Source organism: Triturus cristatus, chromosome 12 (assembly GCF_964204655.1).
Source record: "Triturus cristatus chromosome 12, aTriCri1.1, whole genome shotgun sequence".
NCBI lineage: Eukaryota > Metazoa > Chordata > Amphibia > Caudata > Salamandridae > Triturus > Triturus cristatus.
Window position 1 is genome coordinate 1,693,106 of NC_140595.1, and position 24,587 is coordinate 1,717,692.

Below are 24,587 nucleotides of genomic sequence, written 5' to 3' on the forward strand. Positions count from 1 at the left end.
TTAGGCCGAAGGGGAGCACGGTAAACTAAAAGTGCTTGCAGCCTACCTTGAACCGCAGGTAATTCTTGTGGCCTGGCAGAATGGGAATGTGAAAATACGCATCTTGCAGGCCCAACACTACCATCCAGTCTCTTTGGTCTAGGGCAGACAAGACCTGAGCCAGAGTGAGCATCTTGAAATTCTTCTTTTTGAGGAAGATATTGACAGTCCGAAGATTGTTCTTCTTCGGAATCAGATAGTAGGGGGAATAACAACACCTGCCTACTTCTGAAACCGGGGCCTTTCTATATCTCCCTTGGCCAAGAGAACTGTAATTCGTCCTGGAGCAATTTTAAATGATCCTTCGTCAGCCATTCCTGATTTGGCAGAATGGGAGGAGGAAAGGAAAGGTAAAGAGAGAGAAGCTCCACTCCAATGACCTCAGACGCCCTCTTAACCAACATGGCATAACATGCCTCCTCCTATGTAGCCACAGTTGGCGGAGAGAGCATGCCAATATCTGAAGAAGTGTCTAGTCCACTGGCCTCTCCAAGTTCACCATACCAGTCCAACTGCTCTTGAGAGTCATCCTGGTGATCAAGCTGGTCCACAGACCCCTCCCATTCCTCTCCTGAGCCTAGCACATTCACAAAATGCTCAGGCGACAACATAGAACCGCTGGGTTCAATCGACGTCGCGCGCTGTCGTTCCGGCTCCGTGTTGTCGGGGATGAGGTTGGGGCTGGCGCCGCCGATGTGCACCGGTGCCACCGCAGGCACCGACTTCAGGTCCGACACCGGGGGAGGTCGCGGTGGCACGACTGGCGTCGACCCAGATCCATTATCGAATACTTGAGGCCCCACTGGAGCCTTGTCCGGAGCAGCTGGCGTTTAATCCAACGGGGCGCCTCCCGATCCCACGGGGCCCGAAGGCTCACCAGAGAGGTCGGCCCGTTCAAATATGCGGCACATGGCCTCTTAAAAACTCTTTAATCAGAGCAGGGGTCGCTCTGGCTCCCGGAAAAGGAGGTATGCGTAAAGTCGACCCTGGCTCCGGCTCCGCAGAACCATGTCTAGAGCGTCGGTGTTTCATCCCTCCTTCATCGACGGATGACATCCGAGGTGAAGAAGAAGTCAGCTTAGACTTCTTCTTGTGCCACTTCCCAGAGTGTCCCGACGACCTCGAGTAGGATGAAGAGGACTTTGGGCTCCGGAAGCGGTCCCGAACCTCCTCTTCTTCGATCGGGACCGGGACCACCGCGGAGTCTCTCTTGATGGTGTCAGCTGTCGGGCCGCAAGGAGCTTCCAAGCCCGCTCCCTCAAGGTCTTAGGAGCCGTGGCCTGACAGTCCGAGCACGACTTCGGATCGTGGTCACGCTTGAGACACCATAGGCATATGAGGTGAAGATCGGTGACAGACATTGTGCAGTGACAGGCCCGCACGCTTTAAACCCTGTCTTCGTCAAAGACATCCCTCGCACAAGAAGTTTAAAAAAAATACAGAAATCGACAAAACGTCAAGTAAAAAACCTACCAAAAAACAAGTGGGTAGCTCTTTCTGGATCGGCGCTTAACTGGCGCGGAAAGAAAAGAACTGACGTCCGCACACCTGGGTGGTGCCTATATAGGCACTGCGGCGTCATAACAACACCAATGACGTCACGCGGAGCCTAATGGAGCCACCAATAGCGCGCGCAAGGGGTATTGCTCAGCAAACATTTCCAGGACCACCCTGACGCCTGGGAAATTCAAAGGTAAGGAATCTGCAAATAGAAGTCTCTATCAGATGCATATGTTGGAGGGAAGTCCATGTACCTCTAGCAAGGAGACAGTGAAAGGCATATAAAGGATGTACATGAATTAATTGACTACAGTTCGAGATCCATGGGAGGCTTATGATCTGGACATGGTCATTAAACCTAATGCAAGTGTCTGGCGAGCCCAAGACTAAGCTCTGCTTTGAAATGTTCAAGGGATGGGGCTTGGAAGAGCCCCGGGGAAATTGTATTTCAAACACGAAGGGCAGACCAAGGAAGTGCCTTATTTGGTGAACGCTAAGCAGTGTTTGTTTGGTCGTGTTTTATCAGTGTTTTATTTAAAAGTTATAAATGTATTCATTTTATATTTTTTTATATTTAAATATTATAAATGCAAATTGGTTTTGCTATTATATTCAATAATGGTACTATTGACTGTTAAATGGTTTGTTGTTTATTTATTAAGTAATATATTAAATTTAATATTTACATACCGTGCATAATTTGTATTCTATTATATCTTTTATTTGTATGTTTTGTGTTTTCAAAATAATTAGCAATCATGTTATATATTGATTGTTGTTTAGGTGCTTGAACTGTTATAATAATATATTTGTTGTCAGTATTTTAATTATCAATATTTTTCTTGTTTAGTGTATTTTTTTGTCGTGGTGATATTTAGTGTTTCTGATATTTTAGATATTTTTGACGGCAATATTTGTGTAGTCAATATTAATGTCTTCATTTTTAAAGTACAGGATTGTCATATTAAGGTCATCCATATTTTTGCCAATATTTGTGGAGTTTGATCTTGTTTTTCTTGACATTGTGTCGTATAACTAGTCTTTGGCGGCTCAGCCTTTCCAGTAATGCTATGCGCAGAGTGAAGACCCTCACACCGCACTATGGTAGCTCTTGAGGAGTGATCAGAAAGCGAGGACCTCACTGTTAAAGACAAGCGGCAACTTTTAAAGGCACAGACATAGGGGCAGATTTATATCGGACTTGCGCCACTTTTACGCCGCCATTGCGTCACTTTTGTGACGCAGCGGCGGCGTAAACCCTGCGCCATGTTGTGCCCCATTTACATCGTGACGCATCTATGGAGATGCGTCACGGTGTAAAGCCCTGCGCCACATTAAACCTGCGTCAGGTTTCATGTGGGCGTTTCAACTCAGGGGGGGCGTTCCGTCGCATGAATGCCCTTGAAAAGTGACTCAGTGAAATCTATAAGATTTCACTGAGTCACTTTCCCAACGCTGATGCGTCAAAACCCTGCGCCTGCTTGAAGCAGGCATAAGGCTTGACGCACCATGTTAGGGATAGGAAAGGTTGGAACAGTGCTGGAGTTGCGTCGCGCTTGCGACGCAACTTCAGCACTGCGCCAACCTTACGCCGGCAGATGCGTCAAGTATCTGCTTGTCCTTGTGCCACGATGCGCCGCATTGTAAATGCGGCGCATCTGCGGTGGCGCAAGGGCAAACTTGCGTGACGCATCTTCCCTGGCGCATCCATGCTGATTTGCATTCGTTATACTCAGACGTCAGCCAAATTGACTGTGGAGTCCTGTTATCTGATTGCATGTCACTTCCTGTCTCTTAGTGGGCCTCCATATAAAGCTGAGTGTCCACTCTGTAGCTGTGTTGAGCACAATTACCAGCCCGCCCCTTGCCCCGTTTACAGCTCCAGGCCTCCATCTTACCAGTGCTTCCATGTTACTGCTGGAAAATCTCCAGGAGTTTCGAGGGTAAGAGATGTGGTTTTCTGCTTCCTTCAGCTCCCTAGGAAGGGCGCAGACTATAATAAAAGCATCAGAATGATTAAGGGTTCAGAGAAACGGTTACACATGTCCAACAGCTGACAACCCCTATTCACCCCTATGACCGCACATTCTCAGAAAACCGATAGCCGTGAAAGCCCCGTAGAACCCACCTTAGCTCCCATCATCATCTTTAATGGCCCCCAGCCGTCCACCAGAACCTGTCAGTACTCTTAATAGCCCCAGAAGTTTTCCAGAACACACAGCAGCCTCTACAGACCCAAGAGCCCATCATAACCACTCCAGGAACGGCATTAATGGCCTCAGCAATTCTGCCAGAGCCCCAGTAGCCTCCGCACCCAAGGGACTCGGCAGCCTCCAAACCCAAGGGAATCCCTTTAGTAGACCTAGAGTCTAATTTAGTTCCCCAATCCTCTTGCTACCCTAGGCTGCCAGCCATAGCCCTAGAACATTTTATAGACACCAAGAGCCCAGTATAGCCCTCCATATCCTTCGTAGCACTCCAGAGCCTGCCATGTCATAGCCCTTGGTAGCCACGGCTGGTTTATTTCTGCCAACTACTCATGTTGCCCCTCATATCCAGTTGCCCCAATAGCCACGTATTTCCTGTTGCCTTGACAGTCAAAAGTCAATAGTTGATAAATCTGTCTGAGCTTCCAATGGACTATGATAAATAATAAACGCCCTCAACTGAAGCCCAAATAGTCCCAGATACCCTCTAATAGCCGGATACTAACAGCTTAGAGTTCTTTATTGCCTGCTATAGCCTACTCTCAGTGACCAGCCGCAAGAAGTGTCAGGCAACAGCTGTGGTTAGCCTCCAGCTGACAGACACATGATAGTACATAATGGATAGCACTCTGTACTTCCAGCTTCCATTAGTTGGCCATGACAGGGCGCCTAACTGAGGACCTGTTAATCGATAGCCCTCAATCACCAACAGTTAGTCGCCGATAGCTTCCAAGCTCACCTGTGCGAGGATCTCTTCTCAGCACCTGCCTAAAAAGTAGCTTTGCCGCCTTTTTGAAGAACTTCCGGAGACAACCATGAGAACTGAAATCAGGCGTGGAGCGGCAGCAACTGGGAGGTAGTTTTTCTGGAGTGTAACCCTAGAACCAAGAGAAGAAAGGGTTATCCTAACTCTGTGCAAATAGGGGAGCAATCTTGAGACATCTCAAAAGTAAACAAAGGCCATAGAACCATGACTGGAACTCCAAGACCTTTGCTGGGGTCTTGCAGTGCTCACACAGTGTGAGTGGCCTGAATGCACTGCTCTAGGGTGTCTACTTATAGCATTGTAACATATTTGCTTTGCAGCATGATCAGTAAATGTTGCAGAATGGTCTCTGTGCTTAAGTGGTTACAAGGTGGGTGGGGAGTCGCAGAGTCACTATTACTCGACACATCTACAGATTTCAGGAGCCCTCGCCTTCAGGATACATACATCTTGACCCCGAATGGCCTCTCCGTCATCTGACTCACCTCCATCTTGCACTTGTGTTACCCTCACTTGACACATTTCCACCAACCTCATAGCCATCTGACAAACCTCCACACATTAATCGGAAGCACCTCCACACCACCACATTTAAACCATTAACACAATGCCACAACTTAACCACCACCACATGTTCCTCCACCATCTTCTCTACCTTTGTAACTCCTCCACACTTATGTGACTTCATCATCAGCTGACATACCTTCACACCATCACCATTCTAATTTCACTCTGGTGCACCGTCACGCTTTCACCTGAAAACCCCGTCACCCTCCACTATCCCAACCATCACCATCTGTATCTCCTCCTCCACTATTCTTATGTGGTGCATCTCCACCCTGTCACTATTACCTCTCATTACAAACAAGCTTTTCCACAGCCGCCCAGTTGTCGCTACCCCTCGATGCACCTCAACCATCTTCAAAATCATCTGACACACTTTCAGTTTCATCACCATCACCTGCTCCACATTACAGGGCTCAAAGCAGCAGGGTCTCGTAGTTCGGAAATTTGAGTTTGGGCTGAATTTCACACCCTGTGCTCGTCGTGGCTGCAGAAAAGACCACAGTTATCCTCAGGCCTAGATCCTGTCCCTGGCTTCAGAGGAGGAAAGCAGTTAAAGGTCTACCTCCGGGCCTAGGTATACCTTTGTGCTGGAGCTCACAGATTTGCTGAAGTGAAAGGTGATCTAATGAGCAAGTTACTTACCTTCGGTAATGCCTTATCTGTTAGAGACAATATGTAGACGCAGATTCTCTACAGTTGAATTTTCCCAGGCCTCAGTACCCCTGTGCGCCAGTAGGTGGCGTCGATGGGGTCATCCGTGACAAAAATCTTGAAGCACTCAAGCGTACTGTCCGTCTTGTTGCCAAACAGGCGACGACAATCAAAGGGCATGTCCAAAAGAGTCGATTGGACATCCCCAGAAAAGCCAGTGGATCTAACCCAGGCATAGCGCTTTAGGGCTACTGACCTAGAAATTGTTCTACCCAGTGAGTCGGCGGTGTCCAGCCCACAGCGGATGGTGAACTTTTCTGAGTCTCTCCCCTCTGCGACGCTCGGGGGAGTGTGACCCGGGCCTCCTCCGGACACTGTGGCAGCACCTACGCAACCGTCTCCCACACAGAGTGGGAGTAACGGCCCAAGAGACATGCAGTGCTCACCGACCGCAGTCTTAAGCTGGCGGAAGAAAACATTTTCTTCCCAAGATGGTCCAGCTTCTTGGATTCCCTATCTGGGGGAGCAGAAGGGAACGCGCCTTTGGATGTTGATGGTTGGACCACCAAGCTCTCGGTGGTAGGGTGTTAGGAGAGGAAAATTGGGTCGCCCGGGGCCAGGCGGTGGTGTCGGGCAATTATCCTATCCACAGGAGCCCCTGTGCTGGGCTTGGACCAAGATCCCAGAAGGATGTCCGTGAGAGTCTCATTAAACGGCAGAAGGGGCTCAGAAGAGGCTGCTGCCGGCTGAAGCACCTCAGTCAGGAGGTTAGTCCTGACTGCCACCATAGGAAGCTCAAGGCCCAAGGCCTCAGCCGCCCTATGCACCACAGCGTAGGAGGCTCCCTCCTCCATGGCCACGGTAGGGGGAGAAAGCATGCCAAGGTCTGGGGAGGTATCCAGACCACTGGCCTCACCCAACTTCTCTCTCTAGTCCGGCTCATCAAGCTGGTCTGCTAAAGGGTCAACAGACCCCTCTCAGTCCTCCTCTCCTTCCTCTGGCTGCCATTCAGGGGGATAGGAAATGCTAAGGTAGAACAGTGGTACAAAAGTACTGATCGGCGCCAGTGCCGGTTGACACAGGTCCGGCTCTGTGACCAAGTTGAGTGGGAGGCTGGGGTCGATGCCGGCCTAAGACACAACCGGCGTCGGAGGTGGTTGAGGCATCGTCAGAGGTATTGGTGCCAGAGGAGGTGTGGTGAGGTCGACCGGCACAGATCCGGATCCAGGCCTGGATCCCTGGGGGCTCTGCGGCTGGAGCCGCCAGCATAGAAGGCCTAGGGCCCCAGACGAGTCCGCGGGGCTCAAAGGTGCACTGGCAGAGTTGGGCTGCCCAAAGATGGAGTGGAGAGCTTCGTAAAATGCACAAAGCTGGGCAGGGGACGCTCCGGCTCCTGGGAAGGGAGGGAAGCTCAGAGCCGTCCAAGTAGGCTCCGCTGGCGGAGCCGAAGGACGACGACCTTACGCGTCCTGCGTCACATCGGCCGTCGGATGAGAAGAAGGCGAAGAACGACGGTGCTTCTTTGGCTGCTTCTTGTGCTTTACCTTACCCGAAGACGAAGACTTCGATGAGGAGTGATGGTAGTGACTCCGCAACCTGTCCCACGACCTCCCTCTCGACCGGAACCTCGAGCGGCACGGAGCTGACTGCCATGCCTCCAGAAGCTTTCGAGACTGCTCCTGCAAAGATTTAGGGTCCATGGCCTGAAAACCAGAGCACGACTTCGGGTTATGGTCGCGCTCCAGGCACCAGAGGCACACGAGTTGCGGGTCCGTGACTGACATCAACTTGCGACAAGAGTCACAAGGCTTGAGGCCGGTCTGACGATGGGATATCCCTATGTGCACCAGGAGTCAAATGACTCGAAAAAGATGTCGACAAAAGTAAAAAAGACACGAGTCAAAAAATAACTAAGGGTACAGCTCTCTCCGGATCTGTGCTGGCTGGCGCAGAAAAAGAAAGAACTGACGTCAGCACGCAGGGGCGGCGTCTAAGTAGATACCGCAACGTCATCCCGGTGATCACGATGCCGACGACGAATGCAGAGTCGACCAACACCTCCTACCGACGCGCAGGGGTACTGCTAAGAAAAAATTCTCCGGATCCAGTCTGACACCTAAGGTAAGGAATCTATAACTAATAGTCTCTTTTAGATTGTCCAGGCAGTAATGCTTGGAAAACATGTGCAGTGAAGCCCACGTTGCTGCCTGGCAGATGTCCAGGACTGGGACTAGATGTGCTAAAGCAGTGGTCTCAGCTTTAGCTCTAGTGGAATGAGCCCGTAAGCCTTCAGGAGACTGCTACCTTGGCAGTGCGTAGCAGATTTGATGCAGAGAACGACCCATCAAGAGACGGCCCGTTTTTGCACCGCCTGACCTTTCTTCGTACCAACATACCCCACAAAGAGTTGGTGATCCACCCGGAACCCTTTTGTGTGGTCAAGGTAGAACGACAACGCTCCTTTTGGGTCCAGATGACGGAATTGCTCCTCTTCCTTAGAGGGATGTGTGGGAGCATAGAAGGTGTGCAAGGCGACAGATTGGCCCATATCAAATGGTAGCACTACTTTTGGCAGGAAAGAGTCCCTAGTGCGAAGCACCAGTTTGTCTGGATAAACTGATAAGAATGGAGGCTTGGAAGATAAAGCCTGCAGCTCATTCACCCTCCAGGCAGATGCAATCGCCACAAGAAAAGCTGTTTTTATGGTGAGCTGCCTGATGGGGTAATTGTGACGAGGCTCCAAAGGAGCACACATCAAGGATGTGAGGAACAAATTAAGGTCCCACTGAAGCATAATAAAAGGAGAAGGGGGGAACATATGTACAAGGCCCTTCAAAAATCTATTTACAATAGGAGACTCAATAAAGAGGTTTGGTCTGGCAGCTGCAAAAAGGCAGACATAGCAAAATATCAGAAAAGAAGGCAGAAAGTGGGTCAATGGACTTTTCTGTACAATGTGATACAAATCGCTTCCAACGGCAGGAGTATACCATCTTGGTAGAGGGATGCCTGCATGCTAGAATAGCATTGCAGACTTCGGGAGGAAGGTTGAAAGCTATCACCTGCCGCCGCTGAAACTCCACGCGAGGAGGCAGAGTGTTGACAGGTCCGAAGGGGTGACCTGATCGGAGGTTCGACACTGATGTTCAGGAGCTCCTAGCCTGTGGCGATGACCTGCGACGGCCCCTGCAGGAAATGAGGATCTTTCTGGCATAGATACCCCCACTTTTTGCCTGGTGTAAGTGTGTTTGACTGGAGTTTACTGGCATCCTGAAAACCAGGACCCCAGTGGCAGTGCTCTCTCCCCTAAATTTGATGGTAAGTACTTTGTACAGTCCACAATTGGCATACTGAGGTACCACTGTACATCCCTAGTATATGGTACTGATGTATCCAGGGCATTGGTGCCCTGGGGAGATATGCATGCAATTGGAGGAGCTTGGTGCACATGGACAGTAGGATGAGCCTGGGGCTGATGGGTGATAGGAGGAGCTTGGGATACCGGGATAGTGGGAGGCGGTGATAACACATAGGCAGACAGGGTGAGGAGTTCGTGCACATGAACAATGGAAGAAGCGTCTGGCACACATGGACAGCAAGAGCATGCTGGGGCACCAGGGCAGTGAAAAGGTGCTTCGGGTACTGGGAATGTACTGGCCTGCCTGTCAAACCTTTTACACAATAACGCAAACTGGTGTGTGCTTTCTTATCTTACAAGTACCTGTGTGAAGAAGCTGTGTTTCAGGATCTCTGACAATGAGGGCCGGTCCGATGGGTTCACTGCCAGGAGGCGCCCAATGAGGCTTCGAGCATCGGACGATAAGTGGCTTGGGATGGTGTAAGCGCCGGCACGGATTGACTGGTACATCTCCCTCAAAGGCTGGCACTTAAAGGGTGAGGATCCGGTCAGCAGAGTGTACCTGATACACATACAAGAGGGCACAGTCATTCCTGGGAAATTAATCTTAGAAAGGAGGGCATCTGCCCCCAGAGTTGTTCCTTCCTTCTTGGGGTAGCCATGCTATGAGTCCTGGTCACTGTTGGGTTAAAGTTTATCCAGGGTTCAATCAGAACAAGTTCCCTTCTGTCTACAGAGACCCATCAGTGACCGGTTCTCTTGCATGGGGGGTGATCAGACATGGGTTCCCTTTTGGCTGCAGAGACACGTCAGTGACCGGTTCTCTTGCATGGGGGGTGATCAGACATGGGTTCCCTTCTAACTGCAGAGACACGTCAGTGACCGGTTCTCTTGCATGGGGGGTGTCAGACATGGGTTCCCTTCTGTCTACAGAGACCCGTCAGTGACCGGTTCTCTTGCATGGGGGGTGATCAGACATGGGTTCCCTTCTGGCTACAGAGACCCGTCAGTGACCGGTTCTCTTGCATGGGGGGTGATCAGACATGGGTTCCCTTCGGGCTACAGAGACACGTCAGTGACCGGTTCTCTTGCATGGGGGGTGATCAGACATAGGTTCCCTTCTGGCTGCAGAGACACGTCAGTGACCGGTTCTCTTGCATGGGGGGTGATCAGACATGGGTTCCCTTCTGGCTACAGAGACACGTCAGTGACCGGTTCTCTTGCATGGGGGGTGATCAGACATGGGTTCCCTTCTGGCTGCAGAGACCCGTCAGTGACCGGTTCTCTTGCATGGGGGGTGATCAGACATGGGTTCCCTTCTGGCTACAGAGACCCATCAGTGACCGGTTCTCTTGCATGGGGGGGTGATCAGACATGGGTTCCCTTCTGGCTGCAGAGACACGTCAGTGACCGGTTCTCTTGCATGGGGGGTGATCAGACATGGGTTCCCTTCTGGCTACAGAGACCCGCCAGTGACCGGTTCTCTTGCATGGGGGGTGATCAGACATGGGTTCCCTTCTGGCTGCAGAGACCCGTCAGTGACCGGTTCTCTTGCATGGGGGGGGATCAGACATGGGTTCCCTTCTGGCTGCAGAGACTCATCAGTGACCGGTTGTTTTGCATGGGGGTGATCAGACATGGGTTCCCTTCTGGCTGCAGAGACATGTCAGTGACCGGTTCTCTTGCATGGGGGTGATCAGACATGGGTTCCCTTCTGGCTGCAGAGACCCGTCAGTGACCGGTTCTCTTGCATGGGGGGTGATCAGACATGGGTTCCCTTCTGGCTGCAGAGACCCGTCAGTGACCGGTTCTCTTGCATGGGGGTGATCAGACATGGGTTCCCTTCTAGCTGCAGAGACCCATCAGTGACCAGTTCCCACGTGTCGGGTTGATTGGAGATGGCTTCTGAAGGCGTGTCTTGAACACTGGTGGACTAAGCTGTCTAAAATGACCCGTGCCAGGTTCCTAGTAACTGCAACCTGATCTTCATTGGTTCTCCTGTCTAAGTATGGACAAGTCGCAGGTTGCCCTGTGTCCGTGTCCTGACTGGGAAGAGGATCCCCTGTTCTGGGGTCTTACCAGGGGTGGGTTCGTCTTTGTCTGGGTCCATGACAATGAAAGGGTCTCCTGGCTAGATTGCTCGGTGATTACAGACCCCTCCTCTGAGTCCTGAGTGGTTCCCTGGTTCTGTTAAGTGTCGGGTTCCATTTTGTGTGAGTCTATATGATTGGAAGGTTCTACTCCTTTGAATCGTGGTAAGACATAGGCTCCTGGTGTCAGATTTCTGATGAGTGATGCGCTCCCCTGTATCAGGGATAGCCCCCCCGCCCCCGGGATCCTGATGAGTGGCAGACCCCCCCATGTCTGATTTCTAATGTGTGTGGGTTTCCCGGTTTCTGGGATGTACTCAGTGATTGTTTTTTTTGCCTTGAATCTCTACTTTGGGGTCTGAATGAAAGGTATTGAGGATTGATGAGAATTCTTGACTGGGTGTTACTGGGAGGGGCCTTGGGGATAGGAAGCCCCTCAAAGGCTGGCTGAAGAAAGGGGCCAGACACAAACTGCTACCAAACTATTTCATACAATCAAATTGTCTTATAAGCAAGATAACTTCACAAGTGACAGTTTAATACACTTAATACAATTTACAAATCAGCGATTTTATTGAATTCAATTCATTGGGCTCACATTTTATCAGTTGCTTGAAAATAATTAGACGTGCTAATGTTTTAGGTCAGTTGATCTCGCTTACCGTTTATCAGTTGCAAACATCTTAAAATCACACCTGCAGGAGAAGACACATGCCTCAAAGTGCTCGGGACGCCCCCAGGCCCCACCCAGAGCGCGAGCGCAGACCCACTCACATGACGCAGCCGAGCGCCCAGACGTCCGACTGGAAGGAGTGGCCCCTCCTGGCAAGCACCTCGGGGGCCAGATAGTTAGGGGTCCCACAGACGGAGCTTCAGGAAAAACAGGAGAACGGCTGTGTTACAAAGGCCATGGGCTGACTCACAAAGGCAACTTTTGAGTACGTTTACACTTTTCAGTAACTTTACTACATTTTACAAATATCGAATTTAAGTTACTGCAAAAAAAAAGTTGTATATCCAGCTCTACACAAGGCCAACCACTAGCAAAGCAACACCCTTCCGCGGAAAACAACGAATGCAGGGTCTGAAGATGTAACCCTACGGGAAATGATGTGCAACTGAATTACATTATTTAAATATAAATATAGTACATATTATTTAATTATAATTTTTTTTTGAATCTGCATGTAAAGAATGTAACAATACATTTTATTAAACAATAAATACATTAATTGTATGTGTAATTAATTGTATACATTATTTTTAATAATCAATACTGCACATTAAAACATATTTTACACACACACACACACATATATTAGCTCGGGCAAAAATGTTATTCACAAGTCTTCTCAGAACTACTACTGGGAACAGGTGACGGTGCAGTTTCCTGGGAGGGCTGCTAGAAACGCTGGGGCAGATTTATGTTCCCTGGCGCATCCCTGCAAATCAGCATGGATGCGCCAGGGAAGATGCGTCACGCAAGTTTGCCCTTGCGCCACCGCAGATGCGCAGCATTTACAATGCGGTGTATCGTGGCGCAAGGACAAGCAGATGCGTGACGTATCTGACGGCGTAAGGTTGGCGCAGTGCTGAAGTTGTGTCGCAAGCGCAACGCAACTCCAGCACTGTTCCAACCTTTCCTATCCCTAACATGGTGCGTCAAGCCTTACGCCTGCTTCAAGCAGGCGCAGGGTTTTGACGCATCAGCGTTGGGAAAGTGACTCAGTGAAATCTTATAGATTTCACTGAGTCACTTTTCAGGGGCGTTCCTGCGACGGAACGCCCCCCCCTGTGTCGCAACGCCCACATGAAACCTGACGCAGGTTTCACGTGGCGCAGGGCTTTACACCGTGACGCATCTCCATAGATGCGTCACGATGTAAATCGGGCGCAACGTGGCGCAGGGTTTACACCGCCGCTGCGACACAAAAGTGACGCAACGGCGGCGTAAAAGGGGCGCAAGTCCCACATAAATCTGCCCCGCTGTTTCTAAAAACAATCTGCAATCCAAGCATTGGAGCAAACCTGCAGCAGTGAGATTCACACGCGATCCTGGTGCGTGGACTGTAGTTTGCCACTGGCTTTTAGGGTCATATTCTCATCACTCATTTTACTGGATTCAGCTTTAACTATTTTTCATATTTTGTTTTCCCAGTGATGTTGCGGTTACTGCTCATTTTCTTTTGGGATATTTGTTTTTGATTGGGCCTCCTCAGTTTTTTTGCAACATTGTCACCAGTCACTTTAATTGGAGCCGCAATTTTACTATATTTCTCTTGATCTCTGATGCAAAATTTTGAATGTTTATTTTGCAGATAAGGATTTTCATTACTTTTGGTTTTTCATTCGTTGTACTATAAACGTATTCAGAATCCCAACAAAGTAAGGAAAGGGCTGGGGTAAGCCTTTGTTCTTCCAAGGAAGGAGTGACTGTCTGTGTTAGGTTAACTTCTTTCAGTTTACCTACGAAGCACTAACAGGAAGCATTCCAAACTTTTCCAGAACAGTATTCTTCTAGCTGCGGGTCAAGCCTTGAAAAAGTCCACTGGATGAAACGCGTGTTGCAGCTGTATGTTTTGCAGCTATGTGGGCCGGATAAATAGCAGATCTAAAGGTTGCCTGGGAGACAGCACTGGCATTAACTGGTAAAATCATTTAAAGGTTAATTGGGAGGACAAGTGGTTCTTTTTCAGAAGGTCAGTAAGGGTGTTACTGGTTCTGGAAGGACAAGTTGTAGGAGAGTAGGGTCTGCTTTCTATGTTCACCCCCACTTTTTGCTTTTGCTTTACTGGTTTACGACTTAGATGTGGCTGTGGGCCTGCTAATCACACCCACAGCCCTGCTGTTCTCTCTCTAAATTAATACTATGTACTTTAGGTGCATAACCCATTTGGATAGGATCACCTTATTGGCCCCTGTACAGTGTACCCTAGGTACCCAGGGCATAGGTGTACCCTAGGCCTACCAGGGGCTGCAGCACGTATTGTGCCACCCCTGGCCTGGCCTTCCATTTTGACACAACTGGCTGATCACTCAGCTGGGGCAAGGTCGTGTAAATCACCCCTTGCTTAGGTGTAGTATTCCTATACCTAACTTACATATAGACACATGTGTACCTATCAGTCACTCCTATGGCAGGCCTTGACAATCCTGGAGGCAGAGTGCTTGGTAACATGTGAGATGGTGCTCTAGCATGAGCTGAGCCTGTCTGCAGCTTTCGGAACCTTGTCCTTATAGCTGTTCTATGATATAGCCTACCATATACTCTTAAAGTGCCTTATAATCTTAGACGGTTATGGTAACTATGGTTTGGCTTTATCAAAACATGTCGTGTAAGGTGTCTAACACTCGGGAATAATGCCCCCATGCCATTTCTGGACATGAGAATATTATTCCCCCCTTCTAGAGGGAAAGACATGTTAAAATCATACTTCAACTGTTAGCCTCTGACCAAAGCCTCAGCATCACAAAATGGATGCTGCTGCCACGACACAAGTCTGACCTCCTGCTGCTGGGAGTGATCCCAGCCAGGGAGGCCTGGACAATAGGTTTCCTGCTTGGGGAGGTGCTAGCACCTCCCCAGACAGCCTTTAGTGTATTGGGGCAGGGTGGGCTGAAAGGAATGAGACATGCCTGGGGCACACAAGGTGTTCCTTGCATAGTCCAGTTCAAACCGGCGCTGGGGCACTCCAGCCCCAGCTCTGGCGCGAAACTGGACAAAGGGAAGTGGGTGTAACCACCCCCTCCCAGGTCCCACCCATAAGGCGTGACCTAGCAGGTATCCCAGCCCCCCAGATTAGTATAAGAGTGGGAGTTGGGCCTCAAGACTTTAGATTATCCTGAACCTGCAAAACTGAACAGAAACTCTGGACCTTCGACATTCGACGAAAGAAGAAGACTGAAGAATCTCCCTTGTAGCCAAGGAGTGGCTACCCTGTGCAAACAGGCACCATCAAGAGACTACCCTTTGCTTTGCGACCGTTCTACGAGGAACCGACTGCAGAGCCCGACCAGAGCCTTGATTTCCAGACTTCTCCGACCCTCATCCACATCTGCAGCAGAGCTGAGATCCGTGGAGGCGACGAGCGACGTGGGACCGGCTACCTGGGAAAAGTGGCTAGTAACTTACAGCGCAGCTTCTGAGGTACCCTCGAAGTTGTGCACCGGGGATTGAGAAGCCCCAACCCCAAGCACCAACTGCACCGAAGATCAGCCCCCCCACACTCCACGAGTCCTGCGTGGGGCCCTTCAGCATTTTCCTGCTTGCCGCGTCTGTCCGGTTGCTTGCCCGCTGGCTAGTGGCCTCTGTGACGACGCTCCCTGAAATCTTCTGCGCTGGTTTGGCTCCTCCAGACTGGCTCCCGCTTCTCTGCAAAGAAGAAGCCCCCCAGACCTTCCTGGTCTGCACCAGAAGCAAGTCCCTTGTTCTTCGTGGGTTCCGCTTGCCAAGGCTTGGTGAGTCCTAGTCCAACTTCGACGCCGCCGACAGCAAGAGCCTTCGGGGGACAGCTCGCCTCCTGGTCCTGGTCGTCCTCGACGCTTCCTGGTCCTCCTGGCTGCAGCGACAAGCTTCACCTTCACCTGCAACTCTTCACGACATCGCCTGGTTCCTTCCTGGTTCCACGTGGTCACTGGCTAGTGACCTTGACTCTGTCCCTTCTGCTTGCAGGTTTCTTCTCTTCTTGATCCCAGCCTTGGGATCCACCGGACACTCCCCCCTGACTGCCTGTCAGCATCTTTCTTCAGGCATCCATAGGAGTCGACGACGAAAACGACGCATCTTCACCCCTATGCACCCGCAGCCTGTGGGCTAGGTAACTTGGGTACTCCGGTGCTCATCAGGATAGTGACTATCCTAGTGTCTAGTTTTCAAGTCTCAACTTCCTAGCTACTCCGGAAGTGTCCTAAATCTATCTATTTCTAAACTGTAACATTGCTATTGACTTTTACGCATTACGCGTGAGTGTTTACACTCTGCACACGAATCCCGTGGGCCTCCCACTTCCTAACTAACGCTAGTGTAGTGTAGCCCCAGCGATTCCCTAGGCCTAGGCCTATTCTATTTCCGTGACAGTGGTTCTTATACCACTTATTTAGTATATGGTTTGCGTGGCCCCTAGGGCCTAACTGTATTACTTACCTGTGTGACTTACTGTATGCATTAATAAGACTGTGTTGTACTTACCTCTAAACTCATAAAGAGTGCTGAGGGTTTGCTTAGAATAAATACACTTTATTTTATATATATATCTGTTGTGGTGTCCTTTCATTTGGTATTCAAGGGATTATATATGGTATCACAGCTGGCTTCACATGCCATTCAGAGTTTAGCCTAAGACTGCTCTTGTCCATGCTACCACTAGGATAGCTGGTCTATAAGGTTGACTTTACAACCAATCACCATAAGGGTATTTGGACTGATATAAGGTGTACACTATAACTAGTGACATCATACATCAGGCCAACTTCTCACACAAGTTACTTACCTTCGAAGAAACAAAGCCCATTCTGGGCAGAGGTGTCATGCCTCCTCCCCCAGGACGGGCTGGGTCCATGAAGGCAAAGCTTCAAAGGCCTGCCGCCTTTGTTAGCTGACCCTGGCTTTTGCTGCCCCCAGAATCTGCCTCCCATCGATCCTGACCCTCCCTTTGGGCGTGAGAATCGGCGGGAAAACCCAGTGAAGAAGAGAGGTGTGCCCACCTTTGCCAACCCCACCCTCAGGTGGGGGAGGTGGGGTGAAGCACACATCTCAGTCCCCTCCATCTTGAAGATGAGGGAACACCACCAATCAGAGAGAGGCTCATGCCCCACTCCCATGGGAGGGTGGCATAATAGGGGTGTACTCACCCCAAGGAAGGGACCTACTGATCCCAACCTGCACACCCATGTAACACACCTAGATTTAGTATTTAGGGGGGGCCCTGAACTTTGCTTTCTCAGATTCTAGACAAAGAAAGAAGAAGAACCGATAAGTCATGCAGAACGAGGAATTAGAGGACAATAAATGTTTTGGTCCTAGCCCTATCACCCTATCCCAACTTCAACCTACACCCAGCGAAATCCCGGCATGTCCAGCAACCAGCACCCATCCAGAACCCAGAGGACCTGCCCTGCCTTCATCTAAAAGACTCTTTCTCCTGTGAGCACCGAATTTTCTCACCCAAAGATTCCAACACAGACCTCGGATCCAGGCGACTTCGCGGTTCTGCACCACTCTGCACCCGACGCTCACTGCCTAAGTTCGGGTATCCCAACACCGCAAGAAGGTCTCCCCAGCGATCCTGACCTGGAATCCGGTGATCCCCAACCTACCTCGATCTTCTACCCGACGCCTGAAGAATCAACTTGAGGGGTGCCCCCGTACGCGACTGGAGGTGGCAAGAAAACCCGATACCTAAAGACATCCCAGCACCTGATGCCCCACGGCCTTGGGTGGCCCAAACGATGGTGTCCAGGTATCCCTCTGCAATCCAACTTACCTCTCTTGCTGGTGGTCGCCCTTAGGAAACCTCCTTGACCGAGCCTGAGGCAACTCTTCTAAACCGGAGATCTCCATTGGGAACAACACGGCTCCCAACGTCTCCTTGGCACCCTGCATCCGGCCGCCTCCATGCCGTTGGTGGTGCAGCTCCTGTGCCGATTGTTGGCCCCTGCAGTGCTGATCTCAACGCCAGGAGCTTTGCTCCCACAGCCCAGTGGCCTGCTCGTGAGCAACCCCTGACCGAAGGCCCCCTAGCCCCAAACACCCAGCATTATAAGTAGTTTACTTGTCTGAAAATCAATAAAAAAAATGTCCTCCTTAGGAACCAATGTTGTGGAAGCCTCTGAAATGTTTTAAGTGTCGAAATGGTTTTGTATGAAACAAAAGTAACTGTGTTTGAAACGTAAATTGTCATACTTACCTTGTCATTGTAGGACAAACTGTGTGATATCTAGGCACATCACCCAGAGTAGTCGATGAAATTAAAAAGTAATGCTAAAGTAATCCAGTCATTTCTAAGTATCCTGAACTGTTTTGAAAGCAAACACAAGCCTGTAACGATTCCAATTTAATCTACAATCCAGAGTTGGTCGTCCACAGGAATTCTTTAGTGCAGTCAACGTAGAACGACAACGCTCTTTTTGGATTCAGACAGTGGAGTTGCTCCTCTTCCTTAGAGGAATGTGAAGGAGCGTAGAAGGTAGGCCAGGTGACAAATTGGTCCATATCAAATGGTGACACCACTTTCGGCAGGAAAGAGGCCCTAGTGAGAAGCACCAACTTGTCAAGGAATATTGTCAGGTAAGGAAGCTTGGATGACAAAGCATGCAATTCGCTCATCCTCCTGGCAGGCGTGACTGCCTACTAAAAAGGCTGTCTTGATTGTAAGTAGCCGGAGGGGACAGTTGTGCTGAGGTTTAAATGGAGCGCACATTAGGAAGGTGAGAATCAAATAAAGGTCCCATTGAGGTATAAGGAAAGGGGAAGGTAGGAACATATGTACAAGGCCTTTCAGAAATCTACTTACAATGGGAGATTTAAATAAAGAGGGTTGGTCTGGCAGCCTCAGGAAGGCAGATCGGGCTGAAAGGTATCCTTTTAGTGCGCAGAGCCCTGATGGCCAAGGGTTCAAATAAAAAGTACAATGTCAGATAGGGAAGCAGAAAGAGAGTTAATAGACCTTTCTGTACAGTATACTACAAACTATTTCCATCAGCAAGTGTACACTGACTTGGTGGAGCGACGCCTGGCTGCCAAAATAATATGACAGACTTCAGGAGGAAGGTCAAACGCTGTCAACTGCCACCGCTCAATCTTCATGCAGGAAGGTGTAGAATTGACAGATTCGAGTGGAGAGCCATCCACTGCTGCTGTGACAGAAGATCCTCCCGAAGGGTCAGCCTGATCGTAGGATCGATGTTCATGTTCAGAAACTCTGGATACCAGACTCTCTGTGCCCAGTCTGGAGCCACAAGGATGACTTGGTGTTAGAAGCTAGCTAGGTATGTGGTGCACAATTATGTAAGTGGGCACCCTGCACCAATCCAGATAACCCTTATGGTGATGATTTTAGTGGTCTTAGACAACCTTAGAAAGCTCTCAAAGTGGCAGCTATGGAGAGAAGTCTTCAGGATTGTCCAGAAGGAGTGTTTAGCAGCTTCTTTTACCAGTACTATTCATACAGTGTAGGTTAAGTGAAAAAGAACCACTCAGTGCAGTTATAAAAATATGTATTTATTATAAGACAATCACTAACACATACAAATATTTCCTACCCAGAGATATACACAATGTACATAACACTTTGCAGAGAAAACAGGTAAATAGCACAAAATACACAGTGGTCGCCAGGGGGAGGCCAAACATATACTAAAATAGAGGTATGCGAACCACGACTCAAGTCAAGACTATACCCAGAAGACGTAGAAGTGCCAGGGACCCAAGGAACCACCCGAGGTAAGTAACCAGGAACCCCACAGAGGCCGTGTGCAGAGTGGGAACACGGTCGCGTGATCAATACAATTCACTGGGTAAGTCGCAGTTGCAATTTTAAAGAAGAAGGACCCTTCCCAGTGGACCCTGAAGAAACCACATGGAAGAAAGAAGGTTGGAGAGCCACCCCACCCGTGGATACCCCAGGAACCAGGATACCTGCACCAGGAAAGCCGGGTGTATGGGTGTGAAGTGGCGCCGGAAACCGCAGTTGAACCCAATGGAGGACTTCAGGAAGATGCAGCTGCAGGAGAAGGTGAAAGTGTCCGGTGGAACCCAAAGGTGGATTGAAGATGAGAAGCACCTGCAAGCAGAGGGGACAGAGTCTATGCCACTTAGGAGTGACCAGGAGTCATGGAAGATGAATGCCCACCGATGTCAGGTGTTGCAGGAGAGCCGACGGTGACCTTGGAGCTGCAGCTGTGCAGACCAGGAGACACTGTGGAAGACCAGGTACAGTTCACGAGCTGTCCCATGTCAGATGTCGAGAGTTGAGGGGTCGGTGTCAGTAGGGAACACCAACAAGCCTAGGCAACTGCAACCAACGTGGAAAGTGAAAAAGGTGCAGTGTCTGGACCAGCAAGGTCCAGATGACTCACCACAAGCACGGGAGTCAGAGCAGGCCCCAAGCAATCAGGTGAGCCCGCTGAGATCAAGGAAGACCCTCAAGAGGACCCTGAGGCCAGAGAAACTGGAGTCGCAGGAGGACCTCGAGAAGCTCACTAAAGATGCAGGACCACGGTGCAAGTGATGCGGTGAGGACGAAGACGCCAGCGCGCCAAAGGCAAGCCTGTCTGCGCCCATCCGCGACCCGACTGCGGCCAGTGCCAGGAATTCTGGACCTCCCACTACCCATCGCTACGACACCACTACCCCTCTCGCACTCAACCCTGGAAGACTTAGAGAATGCCAACAGGCCTCGCCGAACACAACCCACGGCCAGTTCTCCTGCCTCCACTGCCGCCAGACCCTCACCGCCACTGCGGCCCCCAACACCGCCGACCCCAGCGCGGGCGACACCCTAAAATGCATCCTCCTCAACGTATGCTCCATACACAAACACGCCATGGAAATCTGGAACCTACTCGACTCTCTCTCGCCGGACATCGCCTTCTTCACAGAGACCTGGACCAACGCATCCTCCGCCCCCAACATCAGCACCGCCATCCCAGACGGATACAAGATCCAGAGGAAAGACCGCCCAAACCACCCAGGAGGGGACTTCGCCATCGCCCACAAGAGCACCCTCTGCCTCACCACCTCCAGCGAGACCTTCCCCTCCGCCGAACACCTGCACTTCCAGATCCAGACCACCCCCAAAGCCACACTCCGAGGAACCCTCATCTACAGACCCCCCGGCCACTGAACACCCTTCGCCTCCACCATCACCGACTTCATCGCACCCCACGCCATCGCCTCAACAAACTACATACTCATTGGAGACCTGAACCCCAACTCCACTATCGTTCGTGACAACCTTGCCAGCATCGGGCTTAAACAACTCATCAACACACAGACCCACAGAGCAGGACACACCCTCGACCCCCAACTTCGCGGCAGGAAACAGCGTCAAATTCAGCCACACAACGCAGCCGCCATGGACCGACCACCACTGCGTACACTTCGCCATCAACACATCCAAGGCACCCAAACCAGCCCCACGCCCACCACGAAGGAACTGGAGCAAGGTTACCAATGAGCAATTTAACTCCACCCTCACCCGAGACAACCACACCTGGGCACCCGACGCAAACGACGCAGCCGAGAACTCCACACCTGGATCTCCAACTACGCACACGAGCTCGCCCACTATGCAACCCCGACAGACAATGCCCCAAGAAAGCCGCCTGGTTCACCCTCGCTCTCCAAGAAGCCAGACGCACCTGCAGACACCTAGAGAATAACTGGAGAAACACCGAGACAACCGAAAACCACACCAACCTACAAGGACGCCATGACGGACTACCACAACCAGTTCAGAGCCACCAAGAGGAACTTCACCCACAACAAAATCCTGACCAACTCCAAGGAACTTTTAAGTGACATTCAAGAATTCACCAACCCACACAGCGAAGCCACAGACATCACCCATCCCAAGACCTCTGCGACAAGCTTGGAACCTATTTCCACCTCAAGATCAAAAACCTCTACGACAACTTCATCGAACATCCACCAGGTGCCACAGACGGCCCCCCACCCCCCAGAAACACCAGCCCACCCACCATCTCCAACTGGACACTGATTACGGTCGAAGACACCACCTCGACCATGAAAAGCATCCACTAGGGGGCCCCCACCGACCCCTGCACCCTCACATCTACCACAGAGCTGCGGCCACCATCGCACCGAACTCCAACGCACCATCAACACCAGCTTCAAAACAGCCACCTTCCCAGACGACTGGAAGTGTGCAGAAGTCAGACCCCTGCTCAAGAAGACCACAGCTGACCCCACCGACCTCAAGAACTATCGGCCCATCTCGCTCCTCCCCTTCGCAGCCAAAGTTGCAGAGAAAACAGTCAACAGGAAACTGACACGATTCATTGAAGAGAATGCCGTCCTCGGCCCATCCCAATCCGAATTCTGAAGCAACCACAGCACAGGGACCGCCCTACTCGCTGCCACAGATGACATCCACACTGTTCTGGACCAAGGCCACTCCGCAGCCCTCATCCTAATCGACCTATCAGTGGCCTTCAACACTGTCTCCCACTGCACACTAGTCGCCAGATGTAGGAGAGTAGGATGTGCTTCACATGGTTACCCCCACTTTTTGCTGGTGTTTCACTGTTTTTCGACCTTAGTCTGGCTGTGGCCCTGCTAATCAGGATCACAGCCTAGCTGCTTCCTCTCTAAAATGGTTTCCATGTACATAAGGTACATATCTAATTGGATTCTGGAGTGTCTTATAAGCTCCTAGTATATGGTATACTATGTACCTAGGGCATAGGTACCTCAGAGGCCTACCAGGGGCTGCAGCATGTTTATGCCACCCCTGGGAAGCACTCCAAAATGAAACCACAGGTCTGCTACTGCAGCCTGGGTAAGGGTGTGCTTGCACCCCTTACAGTGGTATAGGCTACCTATATCCACACCTATATACAGACACATATAAACCTATAAGCCACTCCTATAGCAGGCCTTGACAATCCTGACGGCAGAGTGCTTGGTTTTGTGTGAGAGGGTGCCCAAGCATGAGCTGAGCCCCTCTGCAGCTTTCGGAAATACTTCCTTATGGCTGTTCTGTGCTACAGCCATACCATATACTCTTAAGTGCCTTATAACCTTGCGGTAAATGCTAACTTTGGAATGGCTGCATCAAAACATGTCGTATTTGGTGTCAAACGCTTTGGAATACTACCCCCGCCAGATCTGGCGGCGGGGGTAGCATTCCACCCTTCTAGAGGGAGAGACATGTTCACACTGGTCAAACCCGGTAGGACTTTCCGGAGCCCTGGTGTTAGAAATGGGATTTCTGGTTGGCTAAGGCTTGAGCCAAAGCCAGGCAGAAACCACCACTCTAGTCAGGGCAAGGAAGTTACACGTCAAAGATAACTCCTGCTCACCCCCTTGGTACATCTGCCACAGACACGGGTCTGACCTCCTGCTGCTGACTGAAACTCCGGCAGGGAGGCCTGGACAATGGGTTTCCTGTCGAAGGGAGGTGTGACCACCTCCCCAGACAGCCAGATGTGTATTGGGGATGGGCAGGAGCACTCTCTGGTGCTTTGAAGTCCTGCACTGGGGGCACGTTTGCTGTCCCTGTGCATAGCCCAGTTCAAACCGGTTGCAGGGGCTACCTGCCCCTGCTCTGGCGCGAAACTGGACAAAGGAAATGGGTGTAACCACCCCTCTTTCCAAGCCCACCCATAGGTGGGACCTTAAAGTTAGTCCATCCCCTAAACTTACTATAAGTATAGGAATCCAGTCCCTAGGACTTTAGATTACCCTGGACGAAACTCTGCAATACATATCCTGGACCTTCGACGTTCTACTTTAACTAGAAGACTGAAGAAATCTCCCTTGGAGTCAAGGAGTGACTCCCCTGCTTGGCAGACACCAAAGAAGCAACTGACCGGTCTGCATCGCTGAAGCTCCCGCCGGACACCAAAGTCTTTGCATCACCAGAGGTGGATTTCCAAACTTTCCCAAGGCTACCCTGAGACCACAGCAAAGCTGAGGCCCGTGGCTATCGTGGGTGACGTGGAACCGTGACCCCTGGACACTGTGAACTTTTGCAGAAGCACTATCTTCCTGGTCCTCGTAGAAGTTGTGCTTTGGGCTCCGAGTAGCCCCAGCCTTGAGCACCTACTGCACCGAAAATTGTTGGCCTCCACTCCGCGAGTGACCCGTGGGCCAGCTCCAAGTGCGACCGCTTGAGGCTTCTTCGCGACCACTAGCCCGTTGGCTAGCAGGTCCCCACGAAGGCAACTCCTTTTCTACTTGGGCTTCCCTGGTTGCTCCAGACGTGCCCTGGCTTCCCCTCACTGGGTAAGTCCCTCAGACCTTGCTGGTCTGCACCGCAGTCCCTTCTCTGAATTCCAGTGCCAAGGCTTGTTGGGTCCATTCTGGTCGCCGACACCACAGCACTCGACAGACTTCATGGAACAGCTCGAATCCGGCTTGTGGACTTAGTCGACGCCTCCTGGACCTCGTGGCTGAAGAGTCAAGACACCCATCAACTCACCTGAAACACCCGACATCTGTGGGCATTGGTCCACCCTGCCCTTGGTCACTGGCTAGTGACCCAGACTCTGTCCCCTCTGCTTTCAGGTTCTTTCCATCCTAGATCCAGGCTTGGATCTCTTCGGACACTTCTCCTTTTCACGGCAGCAGCAGTTCTTTGCAGGCTCCCATTGAAATTGACGACGCGACCCGACACCAAAAGACACCTATGCACCCGGCTTCCCTGGGTGAGGTAACTCGAGTACTC

General features: G+C 50.8%; 1 protein-coding gene across 2 annotated transcripts in view; it reads right to left on the reverse strand.

The window, feature by feature from the left end:
- Positions 1-24,587, reverse strand: part of PLK5 (polo like kinase 5 (inactive)) — a 175,512-nt gene that overhangs the window by 33,343 nt on the left and 117,582 nt on the right. For both annotated transcript variants that reach the window (XM_085638420.1, XM_085638421.1), the window contains 4 exons: positions 11,953-12,048; positions 9,452-9,650; positions 4,486-4,624; positions 3,438-3,532 (listed from right to left, as the gene is read on the reverse strand). In XM_085638420.1, the coding sequence (XP_085494546.1) occupies positions 3,438-3,532; positions 4,486-4,624; positions 9,452-9,650; positions 11,953-12,048 (529 nt within the window). The remainder of the gene's footprint in view (positions 1-3,437; positions 3,533-4,485; positions 4,625-9,451; positions 9,651-11,952; positions 12,049-24,587) is intronic.